At 41.8% G+C, this 26,303-nt stretch overlaps 1 protein-coding gene and 1 long non-coding RNA gene across 2 annotated transcripts; one reads left to right on the forward strand and one right to left on the reverse strand.

Moving 5' to 3' along the window:
- Positions 1 to 1,669: 1,669 nt before the first annotated feature.
- LOC139293857 (uncharacterized) lies at positions 1,670 to 3,858 on the forward strand. The gene is made up of 3 exons (XR_011598397.1): positions 1,670 to 1,757; positions 2,340 to 2,438; positions 3,755 to 3,858. It is a non-coding gene; the product is annotated as an uncharacterized lncRNA (long non-coding RNA).
- Positions 3,859 to 12,804: 8,946 nt separating this feature from the next.
- On the reverse strand, positions 12,805 to 16,558 carry calhm3 (calcium homeostasis modulator 3). The gene is made up of 4 exons (XM_070916616.1): positions 16,272 to 16,558; positions 15,084 to 15,211; positions 14,833 to 14,960; positions 12,805 to 13,254 (listed from the first exon to the last, which is right to left on the reverse strand). The coding sequence occupies exons 1-4, from the start codon at positions 16,556 to 16,558 to the stop codon at positions 12,805 to 12,807; spliced, it is 993 nt and encodes a 330-aa protein (XP_070772717.1).
- Between the last annotated feature and the right edge of the window lie 9,745 nt (positions 16,559 to 26,303).

A 26,303-nucleotide genomic window follows, 5' to 3' on the forward strand; every position in this document is an offset into this window, starting at 1 on the left:
CTGACAAACTGGACGCAATTGGTCCCCATAAGGGACCACGACATGGTGTGTGAAATGTCCCCACAAAGCTGGTTTTAATCAATGTGTGTGAAAGCAGACAGCGGTGGACGGCGCAGGAAGAAACATTCTAGTTGAATTTATGTTTTTTCTCTCAAGTCTGGTGTCTGTTGACATGTATTACATTTAGAGACGTCCTTAAGGAAATGAATTAGTCTAACTAAATATTATGCTGTGTTTACTTCATATTGACCAATTGTTTTTCATATTTGCAGATGACCACACATGCAGCACATGTCAATCCCGTGGAAAGCTCCCATCCTGCTGTCCCTTCAGAGACACAGATGGATGAAGCTACTAGTCGACAGAAGACTAATCAACAGGTACATTCACGTTTAACACTTTAGCTTTACTCTTAGAGTCTTTCTGAGTCATCTTTTTCTGCTTTTGTTTCATTTTAAGCAGGTAAATAAGGGAAGTAAATCTATTATGATGGTAATCTACTGTGAATCAGGACTGCCAAACAGTTTTATGTAATGCAACTAGAAGGCTAATGATAATGGGAGATTTAGGACAGATTTGAACCTTCATAGAGACTGTCCTTTTGGTAAAATATCACTCTATTCTGGGACGTTCACGACGTCCCCACAGCACACCTTCCGTCAGTGTTTAGGTAGAAAGTTTGTGTTAAGTATCTGACAAACTGGACGCAATTGGTCCCCATAAGGGACCACGACATGGTGTGTGAAATGTCCCCACAAAGCTGGTTTTTATCAATGTGTGTGAAAGCAGACAGCGGTGGACGGTGCAGGAAGAAACATTCTAATTGAATTTATGTTTTTTCTCTCAAGTCTGGTGTCTGTTGACATGCATTACATTTAGAGGCATGTCCTTAAGGAAATGAATTAGTCTAACTAAATATTATGTAGTGTTTACATCATATTGACCAATTGTTTTTCATATTTGCAGATGACCACACATGCAGCACATGTCAATCCCGTGGAAAGCTCCCATCCTGCTGTCCCTTCAGAGACACAGATGGATGAAGCTACTAGTCGACAGAAGACTAATCAACAGGTACATTCACGTTTAACACTTTAGCTTTACTCTTAGTCTTTCTGAGTCATCTTTTTCTGCTTTTGTTTCATTTTAAGCAGGTAAATAAGGGAAGTAAATCTATTATGATGGTAATCTACTGTGAAGCAGGACTGCCAAACAGTTTTATGTAATGCAACTAGAAGGCTAATGATAATGGGAGATTTAGGACAGATTTGAACCTTCATAGGGACTTTCCTTTTGGTAAATTATCACTCTATTCTGGGACGTTCACGACGTCCCCACAGCACACCTTCCGTCAGTGTTTAGGTAGAAAGTTTGTGTTAAGTATCTGACAAACTGGACGCAATTGGTCCCCATAAGGGACCACGACATGGTGTGTGAAATGTCCCCACAAAGCTGGTTTTAATCAATGTGTGTGAAAGCAGACAGCGGTGGACGGCGCAGGAAGAAACATTCTAGTTGAATTTATGTTTTTTCTCTCAAGTCTGGTGTCTGTTGACATGCATTACATTTAGAGACATGTCCTTAAGGAAATGAATTAGTCTAACTAAATATTATGCAGTGTTTACTTCATATTGACCAATTGTTTTTCATATTTGCAGATGACCCCACATGTCAATCCCGTGGAAAGCTCCCATCCTGCTGTCCCTTCAGAGACACAGATGGATGAAGCTACTAGTCGACAGAAGACTAATCAACAGGTACATTCACGTTTAACACTTTAGCTTTACTCTTAGAGTCTTTCTGAGTCATCTTTTTCTGCTTTTGTTTCATTTTAAGCAGGTAAATAAGGGAAGTAAATCTATTATGATGGTAATCTACTGTGAATCAGGACTGCCAAACAGTTTTATGTAATGCAACTAGAAGGCTAATGATAATGGGAGATTTAGGACAGATTTGAACCTTCATAGAGACTTTCCTTTTGGTAAAATATCACTCTATTCTGGGACGTTCACGACGTCCCCACAGCACACCTTCCGTCAGTGTTTAGGTAGAAAGTTTGTGTTAAGTATCTGACAAACTGGACGCAATTGGTCCCCATAAGGGACCACGACATGGTGTGTGAAATGTCCCCACAAAGCTGGTTTTTATCAATGTGTGTGAAAGCAGACAGCGGTGGACGGCGCAGGAAGAAACGTTCTAGTTGAATTTATGTTTTTTCTCTCAAGTCTGGTGTCTGTTGACATGCATTACATTTAGAGACATGTCCTTAAGAAAATGAATTAGTCTAAATATTATGTAGTGTTTACATCATATTGACCAATTGTTTTTCATATTTGCAGATGACCACACATGCAGCACATGTCAATCCCGTGGAAAGCTCCCATCCTGCTGTCCCTTCAGAGACACAGATGGATGAAGCTACTAGTCGACAGAAACAGGTACATTCACGTTTAACACTTTAGCTTTACTCTTAGAGTCTTTCTGAGTCATCTTTTTCTGCTTTGTTTCATTTTAAGCAGGTAAATAAGGGAAGTAAATCTATTATGATGGTAATCTATTGTGAATCAGGACTGCCGAACAGTTTTATGTAATGCAACCAGAAGGCTAATGATAATGGGAGATTAAGGACAGATTTGAACCTTCATAGGGACTTTCCTTTTGGTAAAATATCACCCTATTCTGGGACGTTCACGGCGTCCCCACAGCACACCTTCCGTCAGTGTTTAGGTAGAAAGTTTGTGTTAAGTATCTGACAAACTGGACGCAATTGGTCCCCATAAGGGACCACGACATGGTGTGTGAAATGTCCCCACAAAGCTTTTAATCAATGGGTGTGAAAGCAGACAGCGGTGGATGGTGCAGGAAGAAACATTCTAGTTGAATTTATGTTTTTTCTCTCAAGTCTGGTGTCTGTTGACATGTATTACATTTAGAAACATGTCCTTAAGGATATGAATTAGTCTAACTAAACATAAGCAACACCACTAAAATGACCATACAAGACTACCTGTCTTGCATGGTTAGTTTGTAAGCATGTTTTATTTAACAAAAACATTACCATTGAGTAAATAGAAGACGCACTGTGTCTTGCTTTTCTAAAATCAGCAGCGAAAAATAAGTGTGAGCAGAGGCTTCCCCGCTTTAGTGAACCAGCTTTGCTACCAGGAACAGAAATGTATTAGATAATGCTGATATTTAAACATAATTTAATTGACTTGCTAAAAAAGACGAGACAAAGAAGGAGAGAAAGAGAGGGATATAGAAAGTGTACACGCTTGGGTGATCAAGAGAGAGGAAGTGTGGACAGACAAAGAGGTGAAACTTAACTTTTATCAGGTAATGGTATTCCTCTTCTTCATCTTCCAATCGGTGCATTCGCGCCACCAAATTCAAGCTGCCACTTCAACGTAAAAACGCGAAAGGCCCTGTTTGTCTGTTCTGGGCTACTGTAGAAACATGGCAGTGCAACATGGTGGACTCTGTGGAAGAGGACCCGCTCCCTATGTAGATATAAAGGGCTCATTCTAAGCTAACGAAAACACGATTCTTAGTTTCAGGAAATTATATTAATATTATATTCCATTTTTGATAATGGATCCCCCTAAATCCGACACACTGAACCTTTTTAATAGTTGAATGCACCTAAATGTTTTATAATTAAGTGTTCCTGCAAAAACAAATGACACATTGATTGGGTATGGTCAGCATTCTTGTGAAGTATGCATCTTATTGAGAATGTTATTTTTTTTCATAGAACCATCAGCAGAGGAGACTCTTCCACCTGCAGAGGAGAATGAAATCCCACCAACACACAAGAGACACAAACCGCCATCAGCAGAGGATGAGGTAGCTGCTGGAGTCAGTGTTGTGAGACCCTCTTCCAGAGGTAAATTTTAGTTATTCTAGTAACGGACCTATGAGCCTGAATAGGTTAAACAATGTAACCAACGGATGGATGTATAGTAAGAACTAGTTACTCATTTGGTAGAAGCATATGTGTTAGTACTAATGCTAGTACTAAGTGTTTCAAGTAGTTAAAGTAGCTTTAATATTAATTGACATTATGTTCAAGAAGCTAACATTGCTGAAACCATAGTAATGTAGTAGTGCTTTACTTTAGCATGATGGTTATCCAAAAGGTTTTTAAACGCATTCTACTTTTTTAGTTTGATTGCATAATGCCACTTAAGCAGCCTTGTGTCAAAACCGATATCCTCAAGCACAGTATCTAATCTGGTAGAAGATGATGTATACGTGTATGATAAATATTGTTGATTTCCTCTTCCCCAGTGTTCATTTCAGCCCAAGTGGCAGAATGCACAAATTGTTGAACGCTCAATTTGTACTGTAGATGTTACTATGCATATACATATACTGATACCGGCTTTAGAACTTACAGGACTTGTAGCTCACGCCCTTCCTTCTACTTTTATTTACAAATTAGTTTTTCTGCTCACTTACAGGTAAAGCTGGCCAGAAAAAAACACCCTGGCAGCAGACAGAGGTGCAGGCGGTCGAAAGGCACATGAAACGATTCATCACCGTTTCAGCCGTTGTACCGGCAAAAAGTGACTGTGAGAAATGTTTAAGGGCTGAACCAGAAGCTCTCAAGAACCGGGACTGGCAAACCTTGAAATTTTATGTTTATAACCGCATTACAGCCTACAAAAGAAAAGTTCAGTGTAATTAGTATGGTGATTACCAACGCACAGGCTGGTTTACATTCAAATTCCTCAGCAAGATACTTAAGGTGTTGAATGCATGTTAAATGCATTTCCTAGTTTCAAAATATATTTGCAAAGCAGTTTTCAAATGTTTAGCATTGTTCACATTCAATATTTGCTTGCTGTCAGAAGTGAAATGTGAGAGAAAGAGACTGGGCAGGCCTCTGAGTTTTCCAGTTACCTGGAGTCATTAAAAAGTTTAAATGTGCAATTTAAATGAGAGTTTGATTTCTTGGAATTTAACTAATGACAGTCACTACTACGAACTACATGTAACTTACGACAAATGTGTGAGATGATTGGTAGTATTATTAGGGTGGTGCTAAGTGCCATTATTGTGGTTTGTTTCCGTGGCTGTATTTGGGTATTTGGTCTCATCCCTATGGGTAGCAGGTGGCTAACTATGAAAAATTAATATGAAGACATAACCAGGGTGGTCAAGGACAACTCAATTTCAGCCAGGTAGCAGTTTACAGTACATGTCGCAGGAGCAACTGTGTATGCTCAGCCATTTTTATTGTGAGTCAACCTTGTGAGAAGTAAAATGCAATAATCTGAGGTTTGACTTGATATAGATGTATATAATTTGCCATTTTAATGTAGAAATAATACTTATAGTAATACTAATAATGATAATTCTAGCATGGTCCCCAGTAATCAAATGGGAATCTGTGTGAGTTATGCAAAATTATGCAAATTATATTTAAATTCGGTCCCCGTCAACCCTGTTCACTGTGTTTTTCATAGGTCCCCAGTTAGCATGGTGAAATCATTACTTCATCAATGTAGAGATTTGAAGGCGTGTATAGGCTAACCAAGCAGTGGCAAGTGTACCTAATTTTTTTCACACTTCTAGGCCCTCTAGAAAGGGTGGTCCCCGCAGGTGATGATTAAAAAGTTGGTCCCCATTATAAATGAAAACCAGTATGTGTGTGTGTGTGTGTGTGTGTGTGAGAGAGAGAGAGAGAGAGAGAGGCTCCTAAATGTATTTGTCAGTAGTTAAGATCTGAGGTTTAATAGAAGCAAATAGACATATTTCCTGAAAATGCATTGAAACTAATGGAAAATGGCTCTGCAAGCGAATATCTTCACTTGCTGTATGACTAATAATAGTTCTGTGCAACTTAACACTTATTTATATGGTGTATATAGATAGTTGGTTTTAGGATCTAGGATCTAGGAATCCCTCACGTGTGGAACAATATTATACAAAACACCTATATTTTTAATGCTTGTTCTGGGGCATTTTATACTATTTTAGGAAAAAACAGTAGCCTCATGTGCCCAAAGACTAAATATGGTATGATAAGAAAATGGCTATATCTCAGAAACTACAAGGAGCAGTATTTGGTATCTATGAATTCATAACTAGTTGAATATCAAATATATACACGTGCTGTGTAAAAAAAAAATGTGGAAGACATTTAATAAAAAACACAATTTTAGCATTTTTCCTAATTTTTCAAAAGTCCTGACTTTGACCACTGATAAGTGTGATTGTTTCATGTGATCTAAAAATTGATTACCTACCCAAAGTATGTCCATACCAAATTTCAAGATTTTAGACCAATCAGAACAAATGTTGTGGCATTTTTCCTTATCATACTAGAGTAAAATACAGACTCCCTCCTGAACAGCACTTACCAGGCTCTCCATCCGTTTGTGACATATTGGAGTTATCGTGATTAATACTGTGAAACTCTAAAACACTTGTGTGCTCAGGTACAGTGTAAAACCTTCTCACAGCAGCACTTTATACTCATATACAATACAATACAAATATAAACTCACATTTGAGTGGCTACTACAGAATAAATGCTACAATATGATAAATCAAAACCAATACTAAATTTGATACAATCCTGACATACAGTACCGATAATATCAAAAGTTACGGTGGGAATATTTTATATATTGACATTGATATATTGACAACATACTGAACAATAATGTAAACTCTGCTAAGCTCTCTGTAAAGCTACCAACTCAATCAAATATGTTTCAAGTTGTTTCAAGAGATGCTTTAGGAATATTACACAGGGATTGAAATGATAATGTAACTGAACTAGTGCTCCGCGTTTTCTTTTCACTGCACAGCCTGCTACAGTGCATCCGGAAAGTATTCACAGCGCTTCACTTTTTCCACATTTTGTTATGTTGCAGCCTTATACCAAAATGGATTAAATTCATTTTTTTCCTCAAAATTCTACACACAACACCCCATAATGACAACGTGAAAAAAGTTTTGAGATTTTTGCAAATTTATTAAAAATAAAAAACCTGAGAAATCACATGTACATAAGTATTCACAGCCTTTGCTCAATACTTTGTTGATGCACCTTTGGCAGCAATTACAGCCTCAAGTCTTTTTGAATATGATGCCACAAGCTTGGCACACCTATCTTTGGGCAGTTTCACCCATTCCTCTTTGCAGCACCTCTCAAGCTCCATCAGGTTGGATGGGAAGCGTCGGTGCACAGCCATTTTCAGATCTCTCCAGAGATGTTCAATCGGATTCAAGACTGGGCTCTGGCTGGGCCACTCAAGGACATTCACAGAGTTGTCCTGAAGCCACTCCTTTGATATCTTGGCTGTGTGCTTAGGGTCGTTGTCCTGCTGAAAGATAAACCGTCGCCCCAGTCTGAGGTCAAGAGCGCTCTGGAGCAGGTTTTCATCCAGGATGTCTCTGTACTTTGCTGCATTCATCTTTCCCTCTATCCTGACTAGTCTCCCAGTTCCTGTCGCTGAAAAACATCCCCACAGCATGATGCTGCCACCACCATGCTTCACTGTAGGGATGGTATTGGCCTGGTGATGAGCGGTGCCTGGTTTCCTCCAAACGTGACGCCTGGCATTCACACCAAAGAGTTCAATCTTTGTCTCATCAGACCAGAGAATTTTGTTTCTCATGGTCTGAGAGTCCTTCAGGTGCCTTTTGGCAAACTCCAGGCGGGCTGCTATGTGCCTTTTACTAAGGAGTGGCTTCCGTCTGGCCACTCTACCATACAGGCCTGATTGGTGGATTGCTGCAGAGATGGTTGTCCTTCTGGAAGGTTCTCCTCTCTCCACAGAGGAACTCTGGAGCTCTGACAGAGTGACCATCGGGTTCTTGGTAACCTCCCTGACTAAGGCCCTTCTCCCCCGATTACTCAGTTTAGATGGCCGGCCAGCTCTAGGAAGAGTCCTGGTGGTTCCGAACTTCTTCCACTTACGGATGATGGAGGCCACTGTGCTCATTGGGACCTTCAAAGCAGCAGAAATTTTTCTGTAACCTTCCCCAGATTTGTGCCTCGAGACAATCCTGTCTCGGAGGTCTACAGACAATTCCTTTGACTTCATGCTTGGTTTGTGCTCTGACATGCACTGTCAACTGTGGGACCTTATATAGACAGGTGTGTGCCTTTCCAAATCATGTCCAATCACCTGAATTTACCACAGGTGGACTCCAATTAAGATGCAGAAACATCTCAAGGATGATCAGTGGAAACAGGATGCACCTGAGCTCAATTTTGAGCTTCATGGCAAAGGCTGTGAATACTTATGTACATGTGATTTCTTAGTTTTTTATTTTTAATAAATTTGCAAAAATTTCAAAAAAACTTTTTTCACATTGTCATTATGGGGTGTTGTGTGTAGAATTTTGAGGAAAAAAATTAATTTAATCCATTTTGGAATAAGGGTGTAACATAACAAAATGTGGAAAAAGTGAAGCGCCGTGAATACTTTCCGGATGCACTGTACACATTTCTCAAAGTTGGGAACACATGACCATATTTTTGTGGAGGTCCTTGTTGTTGAAACGTATAAGGTTAATAATTAATTTTTCTTCAGTGGTTAGCATCAGCATAATACCTGTTGTCAGAGTATTTAGATGGTTGGCCAACCATTTACTAAATCACCAAGAAACTACTTAATGTTTATGTTTCAGGATGAAACGCTGATGTAACAAATTATTTTCAATTATTCATATTTTTCAAGCATTAATCAACACAAAATGCTGTTGGACATTTCAAGTCAAGTCAGATGATGTCATATTTATTTATATAACAAATACATTGACTGGACCCCAAACACCTCCCACCACCCCATGTGCTGGGCCAGGAACTGTTATAGGCCTGAGAATGAAGAATGTCTGACGACTTCACATCCATATTGTTAAGTAAATGTATTCAATACTAACATTTGAGAAAAGAAGTGACTGTGAATATCCAGAACTTGTATTTGACTGCTGAAATGCTCAGTGTGAGTGAATTTCTAATCTCTCTGTGTGTTCTGAGGTTCTGAGGCTTTATGTGTTGATTCTGCTCATCAGACTTCCATTCTGTGACATCACAATTAGAGAACAGGCTGAAATAACCGTAGTGACAAAAACCTCCTTAAAACCATTGGTAACACACATAACACACAAAACAGTCAAAGTCAAAAAGTGAAAAGATGAATTACAGATCGTGTTGGTTCCACCAAACACATAAAATGTACTTTTTAGCCATACACTGTAAATCCTCCACTACACAGACACTTGAAATAATAATAATAACAACAGTACAATGTGTGTTCTTCAATTAGGTGTTAGGAATATTTTGAAGATACATTAATGGATTTATTTATTTATTGGCCACTTGGTGGCAGCTGAACAATCTTAAAACACAAGCTTATGTGGCAAACATGTTAGCAAACAGTGACCTGTTTAACGACCTGTGAAATGTGTTGGTCACATCACCAGTCACAGCCAAAATACTGTCCCAATTCAATGTCCACATTGTTAGGGACGAGACTTGAAAGCCCCAACCTCCAGGAGCAGCGTGGGTTGTGGCATGATTTTGACATAATGGCCACAGTTAAAACTGTAGGATATTGGGATCGGGAACCCAGAAAGACTTTTTTCCTCTGTAGAATCATACACCTGCAAAAATCCCTTTTTGAATATTCATAATTTAAACTATTTGGTCTAAAATATAAGCCTAGAGTGTGTAGATGTGATTTTCCTGAACAGACTCACTAAGGGGCAGGGGGTAAAATTAATTGAGGTCAGGTTTCGTCTTTGCTTCACTGTATTACCAGAAGAACACATGAGCTAACTACAGAGAAACTTCAGAGACTTTTAGGCCCATCAGAGGGGCATTCTGGCCAACCAAGGAAAACAAAATGAAGCATGGAACAATAGGGTCAATGGCTGGTGTACCTCTGAATGTGAATCTGAAAGTGTCTCTAATGATGAGCATGCCCTCTGCAGACAACGCAGACAAGTTTGACAAGTTTGATATCATGATGGAGGGGAGCTGGACCCAGTGATGCTTTTGACAGGTTTCACCACTTCCTGCAGTGCCTTACACATAACTTTTAATTTTATCAATGGCTCACCTGATATCTGTATTTTCACTAACAAAAACCACGCCATAAGTGCAGTATAAAAGGTAGCTTATATGGATTGATTATGGAAGTATAGGATGAGGATCGAGTAGGATGATTAGGGGTTGAGGAGAGGGATGAAGGGAGCAGATTAGAGTCATGATGTGGATGGAAGAGCTAGGAACAGTCGAGAGAACTGAGACAAACGGGAGGAAGGACAGCTGGCAAAAAAAATCACTGTGTGAATGCACAAGGCTTATAATATCACTGCCCTATCATTAGAGCGCAAGAAGATCTGACTATAATTACATTATGTATTGCATTCAATTAATGCGTTGCTTAGATGTGTTCCTATGGCGTGTGTGACTATTTTAGCCTCATTGTGTCTGCTGCAACTGTGGTGTTTCAAACAGACCTGGGAGCAAATAAAAAATAGATAAATAAAATAAAAGCCTCATTCAAAGAGGTGAGTGGGCTTACTTTCAAATCTTTAAAAAAGTGCTTCAATCAGTCTCTGTTGTAGGATGATATCAGTAGGCAAAAGCACAATGAAATGAATTTGACATACCGCTCAAGAAGCTGACACAGATAAGTCATTCCCTCTGACCAGAATCTATATCTCTCTCATATAAAATACGTTAGGGAAAGCCAAAGGGCTTTGTTGGTCTCTGAGCACTCGGCCCTCCTAAGATGATCAGCACCAAGCTCCACAGGATCTTCTATGATTGGTGATGCCATTTTCCAAGAGAGTCGTTTGGTCAGTAGGCAGTGCTTTTATACGTTGATCTGTTATCTCATACATAACTGCTCCAGAGCAGGTAAGGTGTGCAGCATAAGTTACCATGGCGATGTACCCCGGTAAGAAGTGAACCACTGTAACCCTGAAATCAGAATCAGAATCAGAAAATCAAATCAAATCAAAAAACCCAGTGTTAAACCTGAAGTTACCTCGCTAACCCCAAATCCTGCTTCGTAGTACAGGCCTCAGGTTGATGGTGGAATTTGTGAGCTGGATAACCAAAACAATAAACTAAAAGAGGCTAAAATGCTACATAGTGGGCTGGATAACCAATACAAGCAACTAAAAGAGTCTAAAACGCTTCATAGTGGCTGGAAAACCAAGACAATCAACCAAAAGAAACTAAAATGTTACATAGCGTAGGGTTTGTGATAACAATCTGTGGGTATGTAACTGCGAGCACCACCTTGCACATAAAGATAGTAATTTGATACACTGTTAAAGTAAAAAATATGTATAAGTGCATCTTTAAAGCAAACTAAATAGTAGAAAACTGAATCTTTGTGTGAGTCTGCAAAGTTATTTGGTTCCAAATGGCCATTTGCATGTTTCCATCAGTCTGTGTGGGTGAGCTCCATGTCAACAACCTGTATGCAAAACCAGCCAGTCCAAACCCTATCACAGTCAAATGGCCCTGCAATATGGTTTGCCCCTAGGAGCAACAATTTTAGCAGTCCAAAACACAAAAGAATCAAGTCAAAGACATGAATCATGACATAAACAGACTGATAATTTAGAGACTGTACTTTACCTGCATTGGATACATGCACATGTTTCCATTAACAAACACACACACACACATATGTGCACATTTAGTGGTACAAAACATGCCCCCCCAAGAGTAAGAATGGAGACGTGACAGCCTGAGAAACCCCCTCAGTGTACATTCATAGCCCATAGTCCAACTAGAGTTGCTAGAGCATTCAGTGCAGTGCAGGTAGTGTGTCCTTAACGTAAAGAGGCAGAAAGTAAGACCACATCTGACAAACCAAACTATTGTTGTATTGGTAAATGGTAAATGAAATGGTAAATGATCTCACTTATATAAAACTTTTCACCCTTCACGGTTCCCAAAGCGCCTTACAGCTAAGTCTCATTTACCCATTCACTCACACATTCACACACCAATGGCGACCGAGCTGCCATGCAAGGTGCTGGTCTCCATCGGGAGCAACTTAGGGTTCAGTGTCTTGCTCAAGGACACTTTGACATGACAGGGGCAGCCGGGGATCAAACCCCCAACCCGCTCTAACCAGCTTTTCCTCCCATGCGACAGTGCTAACCACTGCGCCACCATGCCATAAAATTGCATTTCCCCTTTCCCTAAACTTATCCATACCTTATTTACCATGTGCATATTGCAGAAAGTGAGAATTATAAAAATCTTAGCATTGGAGGTAACATAAGAATGTTTATATTGGACGACTCTACAAAAGCCCATATTGTGTGGGTTGGGGAACAGCAAGAGACTCAATGAACATCAGAAACAGACAACATCAGCTTTCTGTGAACAACTCTCACAGCATCCACTGGGGAGAGGTCAACAAGGTCATCAAGAAGGAGTCAGTGGACGGCCAGATAAAGATTAAGGAGGCTATTCACATCTCACACCAGAGTCAATTTTGAAACAGAGACAGAGGTTACCATTTCAACCCATATATAACCACTTGTTATCACATGACTGAAAGTTCAGGTTAAGGTCCTGTGATGACACCTATGCCAGCTCCATTTGCTGAATGAAGATCGTGAGGTGCAGTTCTGAGGCTCTGAATCATTAGTAAGTGGACCTTTCAGCTTAAACATGAGTCTGGCTTTAGCAAAGCTTACTGCTACACTGAGGTAACCTACATCTAACATGTTGCTATAGATTAATGTCAGTGAACTGATCATGACATGATTCATTCTGCAGCTACACACCACTGCGTGTGTCTCCTAGACATCAGAGTATAAAGTCTTCCCGTCACGGTCCTCCCAGGTAACACACATCCTGGGTCTGTGGGCTATCCTGGTTACGTCCAGTTCAGGTTTACTGTAGTACCATTTGTTGAGCAGCTGGTCCACCTGCTCCTGCTTTGATATCCCATGAAGTCTCTCTTCTTCTTCATCCTCCCACTCCTCTCGGAAGTTCGTGATGAAGGGCGGGTGGGGAAGACGGAGTATAGCGTCCTCCCTCATGTCCTCAAAGAACTGAACCACACATTTACGGGCAAAGTCACGAGCGTGCAGGACGCAGGTTTCGTCAAAGAGCTTCTGCTCCACGTCGAGGTAGTTGCTCCAGTAGCGCGTCTGCAGTGAGGTGGCGTGGTCGTCAAAACAGGGCTTGATGAGGCGCCCCAGTGCTCCCAGTACAATCAGGAATAGAAGGATGGACCAGCCAATTGCCTAGACAGAACGAGGAAAGTTAGCTACACAAAGCCAACAAAAGCTATCAGTCATTTGGTACAGTGCAGCGAGGTACGGACAGCATGGGCAGGAGGAACAATTACATTGATCAGTATTGCACATATGTGCATGTACAATATATATGGGCATGTGACTATTGTTCAGAGATGGATTTGAAAACATCCTATCCTTTAACCCTTTAACACAGAGTGTGTTGTCGGCGACACGTTTGCGCAAGCGCACTTTGGATTACCATAATTACGTCACGGTTTGCGCTATCGGAAAAATTCCAACGTTTCTGAAAGCTGAGACGTTGCGCTTTACAGCCAATATGGTGTCATTATGGTAATTTCACTCGCGCCTCTCAGTCAAAATAAGCAAAAAAGTCCAGGCGGACATTTTGAGGCTTAGGTTTTAAACCTAAACCTGGCTGTAAAGCTTTCCAGAAACCGTTGGAATTTTTCTGATAGCGCAAACCGTGACGTAATTACGCTGATCCAAAGTGCGCTTGCGCAAACGTGTCGCTGACGACACACTTGGTGTTAAAGGGTTAATAACTGAGATCTGGGAACACAATGACATCATCACTTTATCCAGATGATCTAAACTTTTATTTGGAAGTCAAAATTAGCACCTGGGACTTTGCTAATCCCTCATTGTACAGTAAAACTGTGTGCTAAACCACAGGAAGTAGAGTGGGTTAAAGTTGAAGCAGGACATGGGTCTGTAAACTGAGATAGATTTCTGGGGATTTCTTTTACTGTTCACCTTCGTGTTCTCTTCCACATGAGTTTCTCTAATCTGGGGCTTTGTTTCCAACCTGTCTGATTATCTGACTACTGATGTTTGTGGTACAATTGGACGTGTTTTTACTGATGTTGCTGTGTTAGTTAATGCTCAAGGTCCATTCATACCAGAGCTACTGCTCTAGAAAAGACTTGTTTCACTCCACGTCAGAGAAAGGTCTGGCTCAATCCACTATCATTCTGAGATAGGGGGAAATAGATAGGGTTTGTTTGTATTTTTTTAAACCACTCACAATCATCTTGGGTGTCGCTAAGCCCAGGATGCAGTGATGATGCCCTTGCAAAATGGTAACATGCAGATAGTGGAAGGGGAGTAGAATTCCACCTGAAATAATGGCAGACTTATCCCAACAGCCTACATCCGGTGAGTCAGACTAGTCACAGTGAGACACAAACCGCCTGAGCGTTGTCACTTTATGCCCAATCCCTGATATTGAACATCTCTGCCCTGCTGAAGTGCCCTTTTATAGGTTTCTATGGAGGATATGTCTTAGGAAAAGGAGGGTTTCAGGGAAAAATGTTGTTTAACCCGGAAACTGTAGCAAAATGGTACACACCATTTTCAGATTGAAGTGTTCGTATTGGGAAGTTACTGTCCCTAAAAAAGTAAAAGAAAAAGTATTTTTGGGACAGTGTGCATCACGTGTCATCACTATGTCAAATTGGCTTCAAAGCCTTCCTGGGGGCTTGGTCTTCATGAGGATAAAAGTACGTAATAAAGATGTGTTTGCGTGTATGTATATGTATGCATGCTGAGTTTGTAACAGCTTACTTGTGAATAGCAGCGAACGTAACGAGAGACTGCTTTGCGGAAAGAGCTGTTTGTGAAGATAATGTCCTCCTTGCAGGGCACTTTGGCCATGATTTTGATCACATCCAGACCTGTATTGTTGGGCAAACCTGAAGAAACATACCACATGATACATCATACAGAACAATAATGTGCCACAGTTGACGGTATAGATTTTAGTCTGAATACTCACTGAATATGTATTTCTCTATGTAGAATTTGTTTGCAGATACCTGAAAAGAGTGCAGGGTCAACACTAACACTGAAGGCACAGATGAAGATCTTTCCATCCAGCAAAGTGACCAGGATCCACACCATTGGTGCCAGCAGAGCCCTCTGGATCATGGCTGAGAACAGGTACCTGCAGGAAGACATAAGACCACTTTTCATCCTCACATTTTCAACAGCTTTACCCTCAAATATCACCTATCGCCTGTCATAATCTCCTGCTACAAAAATATAACAGTCCTCCCCATGATTGTCTCTTATTTTTCTTTTACATTATGTTTTAGATTCACTCTTTCAAAGTCTATTTTTTTAGAGAGACATTTCCCCTCAAAACTTCTCAGGTGTAGGCCTAAAGAGGAATAAATTATCCAATATTGTTTAAAACATAAGCAAAGATTAGAGAAAAAAAAATCTTTCTTTCCTACCACATTAATCATCTCACAACCAGAACTTACTGCTGATGCTTTAACTGTCACGTGGCCGTGTCATCAGCTATTTTCCCTTGTGTTTTTTCTTCCCTCTCCCCTGTGTCTCCCCCCTGGCTGTGTATGTGTGTGTAGTGTGGGCGTGTCTTCCCATGGCACTAACCCTCCTGATTACAGCATTCACCTCACCTACTTATATTTACACACTTGCCAGCCATCAGTTCATCTACTCATAGTATATCTGCTCTGGTTTTCCATCCACTCATTGGCAGATTGTTGTTTCACCTACAGTTCTGAGTGCTATGTGCTTTGACGTCTCTCTTTGTGCCTTCAGGATCACCACTTTCCTGTCTCCCTGTCTGCCTACTCTGCTTGCTTGCCTGCCTGCTACGCCCATGACTGTGTCCAGCCAGCCACGTCCACGCCATCCTCAGTCCTCCGTCATCTCAACTGCCATCGTCTGCCATCATTTCAACCTGAACTTTGTAACAAATCTTTTACACTGAATCTCTCTCGTCTGAGTGTGTACTTGGGTCCATCCTCACGCATCGTAATATTAACTACACGAAGCTAATAATGCTTTTGTACTTTCACTTAAATACTTTTTACTTTTACTTGCTTCCTCCACCACTGCAAATATATATGAAAATGAGTATGGTAGCTCAGTTTTGCTGTGCACTAGAGACAATGAATATCAAAAGAACTTTATTCTCCATATGCTTTTGTGACACAGTCTTAGTAAATTAAAGAAGTAAATCTTGGACTCACTTAACTACAGCAGGGTTTTTGGATCTGTTACCAATGGGTCGCATCCACTCGTCCATCATGACACCTGTATGTCGGTTGACCAGGACCCCCAGGAAGAACAGTATGATGGGTGGGACGATCATCACTCCTAGAGAGTACAGTTTGTTGTACTGAGGAAGGCACGGGCAGTTAAAGTCGAAGCTGGTGTAGAGCTTGACGCTGACCAAGGCCAGGATTATACAGATCCCATTGGAGATGGACTCAGAGTTGGACTGGAAGTACTGCAGGACTAGCTTCAAGCGCTCCATAGCTTAAATATACTTAAAATGTTCAGGGTGGAAGTAGAAACAGCTGATCCAACTGCTGCTGGGGTTTTTAATTCAACCAATCATGAAAACTAAATAGTTCTAGTGGTAATTTACAGTTTTACAAAATATGTTTGATTTATTGAAAATGTGCTTTTAAGAAGAAAACCTGTACATGAAGTCCGGTGATTCAATTTGAACCTGAAACCGTTCACCTTACCTCATAATATGAGCTAATCCTTTGTGAAGAAAAGTCTTAAATCCACAATTTAGCAGTCTCAGTAAATAACCTAAGCTTCGTGGGAAGATAGTAGTTATGGAGTGAGTCCTGCAGTGATCCAGGGAGAGTCTGAGAATGCATGAATACACCTGACCCAGTGACGGAACTGTCTGGCCACACCCTGCCTCACTGTCAAAACAGCACTCACATCAAAGGATTACAGAGAGAAAAGGAGCCACAGCAGTAGTTTCTGGTAGGTCTGTATGTAGTCAACACTGAGCCTGGAACTCAAAGCAGTTGGGACTGTACAGTAGATCAACCACCACTGTTGTGGTTGCCCTAAAAACGTTTTTAATTTCATAATAAAGAACAAGTCCTTATGTTCATAGTTTAGGCTTTCATTTCTTCTAGTTATGATCCGATGGGTCAAGAATGATTAGCCGTCGCACGATCCGATAGATTGTACAAGCACTTTATTTTGTGGTCAAACAGAAAGTGAGAGCACTTGAAATGTAATTAATAATCCCTCATTGATCAGGAACTAGTAAGCCTCATTTCAGTTGCCCCACCAGACTTCTTTTTAGTGATGTTGCCATGCTCCCAGATCTCAGCTATTAACTTGATGAGGACAATGTGATTATTACAGATAGCAATGGCCAAATTTACAAAAAAAGTTGTAACAAATTGTAATTATCCTTTAAGAATATTAGTGCTTTGGTCTAGGGCAATGTTTCTCAAATATATTGTAAATGATCTCACTTATATAGCGCTTTACAGCTAAGTCTAATTCACCCATTCACTCACACACCGATGGCAACCAGGCTGCCATGCAAGGTGCTGGTCATATACCTGTGCGCATGCGCCGACCATGCATGCAGCCTGTTACAGTCGCTCCCGTTTGTTTCTTCTTTTTCTTACTTTTTTTAAGTACTGACTTTTGAAGTTGCACCCTCTTCAGTCTCACATGCTGGTGGAGAGAGTTCTGGTACTTTTTTTCACTCTGGAATTACTTTCATTCAAATATCGGACAGTTGCGCAGCAACTTCTGGGCCACTTTGTTTACTCCAGAGATCAGCTTATCGCTCTGAAGCGGACGTCGACATTCCCGACGACGTTTCCATCGACGGCTTTCAGATCGTCTGGGCCGACAGGGATTGCACCGGGAGTGGTAAGAGGAAAGGAGGGGGGCTTGCCGTTCTCGTTAACAACAGGTGGTGCAATCCTTCCCACATCACCATCAAGGATTGTGTCTGTTGCCTGGAGATTGAACTGTTGGCTGTTGGACTCAGGCCGTATTATTTGCCCAGGGAATTCTCACATGCCATTGTTGTGATTGTTTACACCCCCCCCTCTGCCAACCCGAAGTTGGCATGTGACGTCATTCACTCCGCCATAGCCCGTTTACACACTCAACACCCGAATGCACTCATTGCTATTTCGGGTGACTTCAACCACGTCACCATGGCTAAGACACTTCCCACCTTCACACAGTATGTGAGCTGTCCCACTAGAGAGGAGAGGACCCTGGACTTGCTGTATGCTAACGTGAAGGATGCATACAGCTCCTCTCCCCTCCCCCCTCTGGGTAGGTCAGACCACAACCTAGTGCACCTCAACCCCTGTTATGTGCCTCTAGTCAAGAGCCAGCCTACAACCATAAGGACAGTGAGGAGATGGTCGGAGGAGGCTTATGAAACACTTCAGGGATGTTTTGAGGTGACTGACTGGCAGGCACTCTGTGAGCCGCATGGAGAGGACATTGATGGGCTCACAGAGTGCATCACGGATTACATCAACTTCTGTGTGGACTCCACTGTCCTAGCAAGGACTGTCCATTGTTATTCAAATAACAAGCCATGGGTGACGAAGGACATCAAGGCCATCCTAAATAAAAAGAAGTTGCCTTCACAGCTGGCAACAGGGAGGAGGTGAGAACGATCCAGGAGGAACTGAAGGCAAAGATCAGGGAGGCCAAGGAGAAGTACAGGAGGAAGCTGGAGTGGAAACTCCAGCAGAACAACATCAGAGAGGTCTGGAGTGGAATGAGGACCATCACGGGTTACAGGCCGACCAACAACAGAGGAGCTGAAGGCAGTGTAGACCGGGCCAACGAACTGAAGTTTTTCAACAGATTTGACTCTGTGGGCCCTGCTCGCCTCCCCCATGACTCCTCTGCCGTCTGCCTCCAACCTTCACCTTTTCCACTCCCCCCTCCCCCTCCTGCCCCCCACCCCCCTGTGAGAGCTTTCCTCACACCTCGTTCCCCAGTCCCCAGGCTGACGGCACTCTCCAACCTGACAACACCATCCCTCCCCCGCCGGTCACCTCTACAATGTGCTTCACTGCTGACCATGTTAGGAGACAGCTGATGAGACTCCACTCAAGCAAGGCTGCAGGACCTGATGGTGTCAGCCCCAGGGTGCTTAAAGCCTGTGCCCCCCAGCTATGTGGAGTACTTCACCACGTCTTCAACATGAGCCTGAGTCTTCAGAGGGTCCCCGTGCTGTGGAAGACGTCCTGCCTCGTTGCTGTGCTGAAGACGCCGCATCCCAGTGGCTCCAAGGACTACAGACCCGTGGCACTGACCTCCCACATCATGAAGACCCTGGAGAGACTCGTCCTGGAGCAGCTCCGGCCCATGGTCAAGCCACACTTGGACCCCCTCCAATCAGCCCCGACTTGCAGTTGAGGATGCCATCATCTACCTGCTCAACCGCGTTTACGCCCAACTGGATAAGCCGGCGAACACTGTGAGAGTCATGTTTTTTGACTTCTCCAGTGCGTTTAACACCAGCCATCCGGCTCTACTGGGTGAGAAGCTGACGGAGATGTAGGTGGATGCCCCCCTCGTGTCCTGGATTGTCAACTACCTGACTGGCAGACCACAGTATGTGCGCTTACAACACTGTGTGTCAGACAGAGTGGTCAGCAACACTGGGGCCCCGCAGGGGACTGTCCTCTCTCCCTTCCTCTTCACCATCTACACTACGGACTTCAGCTATTGACCTGCCATCTTCAGAAGTTTTCTGATGACTCAGCAATAGTTGGATGTATCAGTAAGGGTGATGAGGTGGAGTACAGGGCTGCTGTGGACAACTTTGTCGCAAAGACAAAGGAACTGACTGTTGATCTGAGGAGGACCAAGGCACTGATGACCCCTGTTTCCATCCAGGGGGTCAGTGTGGACATTGTAGAGGATTACCTGGGAGTCCACAAAGACAATAAACTGGACTGGGTAAAGAACACTAATGCCCTCTACAGGAAGGGCCAGAGCCGTCTCTATTTTCTGAATGCAGCTGAGGTCCTTCAACATCTGCCAGACTATGCTGAGGATGTTTTATGAGTCTGTGGTGGCCAGTGCTATCCTCTATGCTGTTGCATGCTGGGGCAGCAGGCTGAGGGTGGCGGACTCCAACAAACTCAACAAACTGATCCGCAAGGCCAGTGACGTTATAGGGGTGGAGCTGGACTCTCTGACGGTGGTGTCAGCAAGGAGGAAGCTGCGGGGCATCTTGGACAATGCTTCACATCCTCTCCATGACGTGCTGGTCAGGCACAAGAGCAGCATCAGTGGGAGACTCATTCCTCCCAAATGTATAACAGAGCGCCACAGGAAATCATTCCTGCCTGTGGCCATCAAACTGTTCAACTCGTCCCTCTGAGTATCACTGACACTCAGAAGAAAGAGACTGGAAACCTGGACCTACTTCACCTGTTCATATACTACCTCATTATTTATTCTTTAAATGTGCCAGTGCAATACATATATGTCATACACAACAGTGCAATACATATATATATATATATATATATATATATATATATATATATATATATATATACACACATGCATACACATTGTTATTGTATATATTTTTTACTTTTATTTTCACTTAAATATTGTAAATGTGTATATTTTTATCTTTCTTTTTTATTTTCTATTTCTTATTTTTATATGTTGTACATACTTCAGCCCTAAATTTATGCTACTTTTTAATCTTGAATGGGAGCACCGGTACTGTACAATTTCCCCCCGGGTATCAATAAAGTATTTCTCATTCTGACAGGAGGAACTTAGGGTTCAGTTCAGTGTCTTGCTCAAGGACACCAGCTTTACCTCCTGTGCTAACCACTGCGCCACCATGCCACCTCAGCCAGGACTCCATGGGACATCCCAATGGATAAATAATAATTATTATTATTTATATAGCACCTTTCCAAAACAGAGTTACAAAATGCTTTACAATAAAAACAAGCAACAGATCATACAAGTAAATAAGAGTCAAACTTAAAATATAAACAAGATAAAAATATAAAAGCACAACAAATATCATCAGTTAAGACCATATAATAAAAGTGAGTTTTAAGAAGAGATTTAAAAGAGGATACTATGCCTGTGTGAGATCTCCAGACAGGGAGTTTCACAGCTGAGGGGTCCAAAGAGCAAAGGCCCGGTCACCTTTAGTGACAATTTTGGATCTATTAGTAGGGCCCTGTTGGAGGATCTCAAGCAGTGATCAGACACATAGTGACCATTTAAGGCTTTAAAAACAGTAAATCTTAAAGAGGACCTATTATGCTTTTCCTTATTTTCTGACATATACATAGTGGACAGGCAGGCCTGAGCCAGCCCTAACTATAAGCGTTATCAAAAAGCAAAGTTTTGAGCCTACTCTTAAAAGTAGAGAGTGTGTCTGCCTCCCGGACCCAAACTGGGAGCTGATTCTACAGGAGAGGAGCTTGATAGCTGAAGCTGCTGTTCGGCTTTTGGAGACTCTAGGAACCACAAGCAACCCTGCATTCTGGGAGCACAGTGCTCTAGTGGGGTAATAGGGTACTATGAGCTCTTTAAGATATGATGGTACCTGACCAGTAAGAGCTTTGTAGGTCAGGAGAAGGATTTTAAACTCTATTCTGGATTTTACAGGGAGCCAGTGCAGCGAAGCTAATACAGGAGAAATATGATCTCTTTTCGTGGTTCCTGTCAGTACACGTTCCGCAGCATTCTGGATCAGCTGGAGAGTCTTCAGGGACTTATTGGGACAGCCTGATAATAAGGAATTGCAATAATCCAGCCTAGACGTGACAAATGCATGGACTAATTTTTCTGCATCTGTTTGAGACAGGATCTTCCTGCAATGTTATGGAGGTGAAAAAAGGCAGTCCTTGAAGTTTGTTTTACGTGAGAGTTAAAGGACATGTCCTGATCAAAGACAACTCCGAGATTCCTCCCAGTGGCGCTGGAGGCCAGGGCAATGACATCTAGGGTAACAATATCCTTAGATACTGTGTTTCTGAGGTGTTCAGGGCCAAGAACAACAACTTCTGTCTTGTCTGAGTTCAACATCAGATGATTTTAGGTCACCAAGGTCTTTATGTCCTTAAGGCATGCTTGGAGCTTGGCTAACTGATGAGGTTGTTCTGGCTTGATCGATAAATATAACTGGGTATCGTCCGCATAGCAATGAAAATGTATGTGTTTTCTAATAATATCTCCTAAAGGAAGCATATGTAAGGTGAATAGTATTGGTCCAAGCACAGAACCTTGTGGAACTCCATGACTGACTTTGGCGTACATGGAGGATTCATCGTTAACATGTACAAACTGAGATCAATCTGATAAATACGACTTAAACCAGCTTAGTGCGGTTCCTTTGATGCCAATTAAATGTTCCAGTCTCTGTAATAGGATATGATGGTCAATGGTGTTGAATGCAGCACTAAGGTCTAACAAAACAAGTACAGAGACAAGTCCTTTGTCTGATGGAATTAGAAGGTAATTTGTAACTTTCACCAGTGCTGTCTCTGTGCTATGATGAGCTCTGAAACCTGACTGAAAGTCCTCAAGCAACTTATTGTCATGTAGAAAGTCACACAGCTGGTTGGCAACTGCTTTCTCAAGAATCTTGGAGAGAAAGGGAAGGTTAGATATACAGTGCATCCGGAAAGTATTCACGGCGCTTCACTTTTTCCACATTTTGTTATGTTACACCCTTATTCCAAAATGGATTAAATTAATTTTTTTCCTCAAAATTCTACACACAACACCCCATAATGACAATGTGAAAAAAGTTTTTTTGAAATTTTTGCAAATTTATTAAAAATAAAAAACTAAGAAATCACATGTACATAAGTATTCACAGCCTTTGCCATGAAGCTCAAAATTGAGCTCAGGTGCATCCTGTTTCCACTGATCATCCTTGAGATGTTTCTGCAGCTTAATTGGAGTCCACCTGTGGTAAATTCAGTTGATTGGACATGATTTGGAAAGGCACACACCTGTCTATATAAGGTCCCACAGTTGACAGTGCATGTCAGAGCACAAACCAAGCATGAAGTCAAAGGAATTGTCTGTAGACCTCCGAGACAGGATTGTCTCGAGGCACAAATCTGGGGAAGGTTACAGAAAAATTTCTGCTGCTTTGAAGGTCCCAATGAGCACAGTGGCCTCCATCGTCCGTAAGTGGAAGAAGTTCGGAACCACCAGGACTCTTCCTAGAGCTGGCCGGCCATCTAAACTGAGTAATCGGGGGAGAAGGGCCTTAGTCAGGGAGGTGACCAAGAACCCGATGGTCACTCTGTCAGAGCTCCAGAGTTCCTCTGTGGAGAGAGGAGAACCTTCCAGAAGGACAACCATCTCTGCAGCAATCCACCAATCAGGCCTGTATGGTAGAGTGGCCAGACGGAAGCCACTCCTTAGTAAAAGGCACATAGCAGCCCGCCTGGAGTTTGCCAAAAGGCACCTGAAGGACTCTCAGACCATGAGAAACAAAATTCTCTGGTCTGATGAGACAAAGATTGAACTCTTTGGTGTGAATGCCAGGCGTCACGTTTGGAGGAAACCAGGCACCGCTCATCACCAGGCCAATACCATCCCTACAGTGAAGCATGGTGGTGGCAGCATCATGCTGTGGGGATGTTTTTCAGCGGCAGGAACTGGGAGACTAGTCAGGATAGAGGGAAAGATGAATGCAGCAAAGTACAGAGACATCCTGGATGAAAACCTGCTCCAGAGCGCTCTTGACCTCAGACTGGGGCGACGGTTTATCTTTCAGCAGGACAACGACCCTAAGCACACAGCCAAGATATCAAAGGAGTGGCTTCAGGACAACTCTGTGAATGTCCTTGAGTGGCCCAGCCAGAGCCCAGACTTGAATCCGATTGAACATCTCTGGAGAGATCTGAAAATGGCTGTGCACCGACGCTTCCCATCCAACCTGATGGAGCTTGAGAGGTGCTGCAAAGAGGAATGGGTGAAACTGCCCAAAGATAGGTGTGCCAAGCTTGTGGCATCATATTCAAAAAGACTTGAGGCTGTAATTGCTGCCAAAGGTGCATCAACAAAGTATTGGGCAAAGGCTGTGAATACTTATGTACATGTGATTTCTCAGGTTTTTTATTTTTAATAAATTTGCAAAAATCTCAAAAAAACTTTTTTCACGTTGTCATTATGGGGTGTTGTGTGTAGAATTTTGAGGAAAAAAATGAATTTAATCCATTTTGGTATAAGGCTGCAACATAACAAAATGTGGAAAAAGTGAAGCGCTGTGAATACTTTCCGGATGCACTGTACACCCAAATTATCCCAACATTTACCTCAGAACATTAGTTAATAATTTTATTCTGCTTTTTCCCAATAAGCAGGTAATAAATAGCTGGTCATTTCTTTAATACATTTCCAGGAAATTAAAATGAAGTTAACTGATAGCCATGAGGTAACACAAACACTTTATTCCCAAGTCCGTTGTTTCCTGGTAAATTGATGATAATTAGCAAGTAACTTCCTTGAAATTTCTTACCAAAATTGCAACTAAATAATTGTATAATTATATTGTCTTTGATAAGTAACTCGTAATTTATTTTATATAGTCCTACCAAGTTAATTAATAGGCATAGTTAGACTCAAAATATAAAGGAATTACATACCTTTGTAATTTGGCCTACATTATTTTACATGGAAATACAGCATAGAGGGGGTCAGTTTTGATATTCACCTAGAGCTAAGTTGTCCTTGCCTGCTTGTGATAGGCAATGAGTGTAGCACTGCAAAACAGAATCTGGGGGTTAACAACTTGCCTTACCAGGCACAGCCTTGTTTTCAAGGATGGACTAGTTGAAGGTGTAGGCTTGGTGTGTCACTTCAGTTGCTGAGGGTTCAGCCTGACGTAGGTGACCCATCACCCGCTAACATGCATGATCTAATAGAAATTACTTGCCAAGTATCTTTTGTTTATATTTTCTATCCAATTTTTAGTTTTTAAAATTAACTGAAACCATTGACTTAACATACAGACCTCATTTATGATAGCCTATTCACGTCAGGGGATGAATTGTCACCACTTACCTTACATGTAACTTATAACAGGCATGTATCTGAATTGTTACTGCTTAACTTCCAACTAGTTTCTTCCTAACTTCTGCTAATCATGCCAACTTCATTTCCAACTAGTTTCTGCGTAACTTCTGCTGATCAGGCCTGTAAATTGAAGTGAGTTGATGCAGCTTAATTTCCATTTGTAACAAATCTCCTGAATGCCATTTTTTATATATATATATATATATATATATATATATATATATATATATATATATATGTTATATTGTATATTGTATATTAATAATTACAGACAAATACATCATATTCAAGAATGTGAGAAGTGTCCTTGCTTGAGGCATGATAATGTCTTCACACCACTAAACAAGTTAAATGTCACTTTTTATATTTTGAGACAACAAGACATTAACAAAAATGAATAACAGAAAAATAACAACTAACCTTTAAATAACGCTCTGACGTCTTTCAAAAGCTGTCCAACCACTCCATCACATGTGAATAACTGCGGTATATCTGTTACAGTCGCTCCTGTTTGTTTTCTTGTTTTTTCTTACTTTTCTCCTTTATTCCTTTATTATTTATTTAACTGTACTTTTTAAGATACTGACTTGTGAAGTTGTGCCCTCTCCAAACATGCTGGTGGAGAGAGTTCTGGTACTTTTTTTCACCGTGGAATTACTTTCATTGAAACATCGGACAGTTGCGCAGCAACTTCTGGGCTGCTTTGTTTACTCCAGAGATCAGCTGATTGCTCTGAAGCTGGCCGGCTTGGAAACCAGAACATCGGAGATCCCTGCTGAAATCTGGAGAAAAACACACAGAGGATGCAGACGGGGAACGTAGCGACGAGGGAAGAGAGTTGGGTCGAGACAACAGAGGCTTATGGAGAAGAGGAGATATAAGCCGTGTCTCCCCTCTGTCATCATGGGCAACGTGAGATCGCTGGCAAACATGATGGACGAGCTAACGTCGCTGGCCAGGAGTCAGAGGGACTACCGGGAGTGTAGTTTAATGTGCTTTACAGAGACATGCACCAGGACATTCCCAATGACAACGTATCCATCGACGGCTTTCAGACTGTCCAGGCGGACAGGGATTGCACCGGGAGCGGTAAGCGTAAAGGTTGGCTTGCCGTTCTCGTTAACAACAGGTGGTGCAATCCTTCTCACATCACCATCAAGGATCGTGTCTGT

This window comes from Enoplosus armatus, chromosome 12 (assembly GCF_043641665.1).
Source record: "Enoplosus armatus isolate fEnoArm2 chromosome 12, fEnoArm2.hap1, whole genome shotgun sequence".
Lineage (NCBI taxonomy): Eukaryota > Metazoa > Chordata > Actinopteri > Centrarchiformes > Enoplosidae > Enoplosus > Enoplosus armatus.

What these genes read in the sequence shown, in the direction of transcription:
- calhm3 (XM_070916616.1), bottom strand. Translation starts at nt 16,558, where the DNA reads ATGGAGCGCTTGAAGCTAGTCCTGCAGTACTTCCAGTCCAACTCTGAG. An exon ending in TGACCCTGCACTCTTTTCAG is followed by an intron (nt 14,961 to 15,083) that starts GTATCTGCAAAC and finishes ATGTTTCTTCAG; the next exon opens with GTTTGCCCAACAATACAGGT. An exon ending in ACGTTCGCTGCTATTCACAA is followed by an intron (nt 13,255 to 14,832) that starts GTAAGCTGTTAC and finishes CGTTCTGTCTAG; the next exon opens with GCAATTGGCTGGTCCATCCT.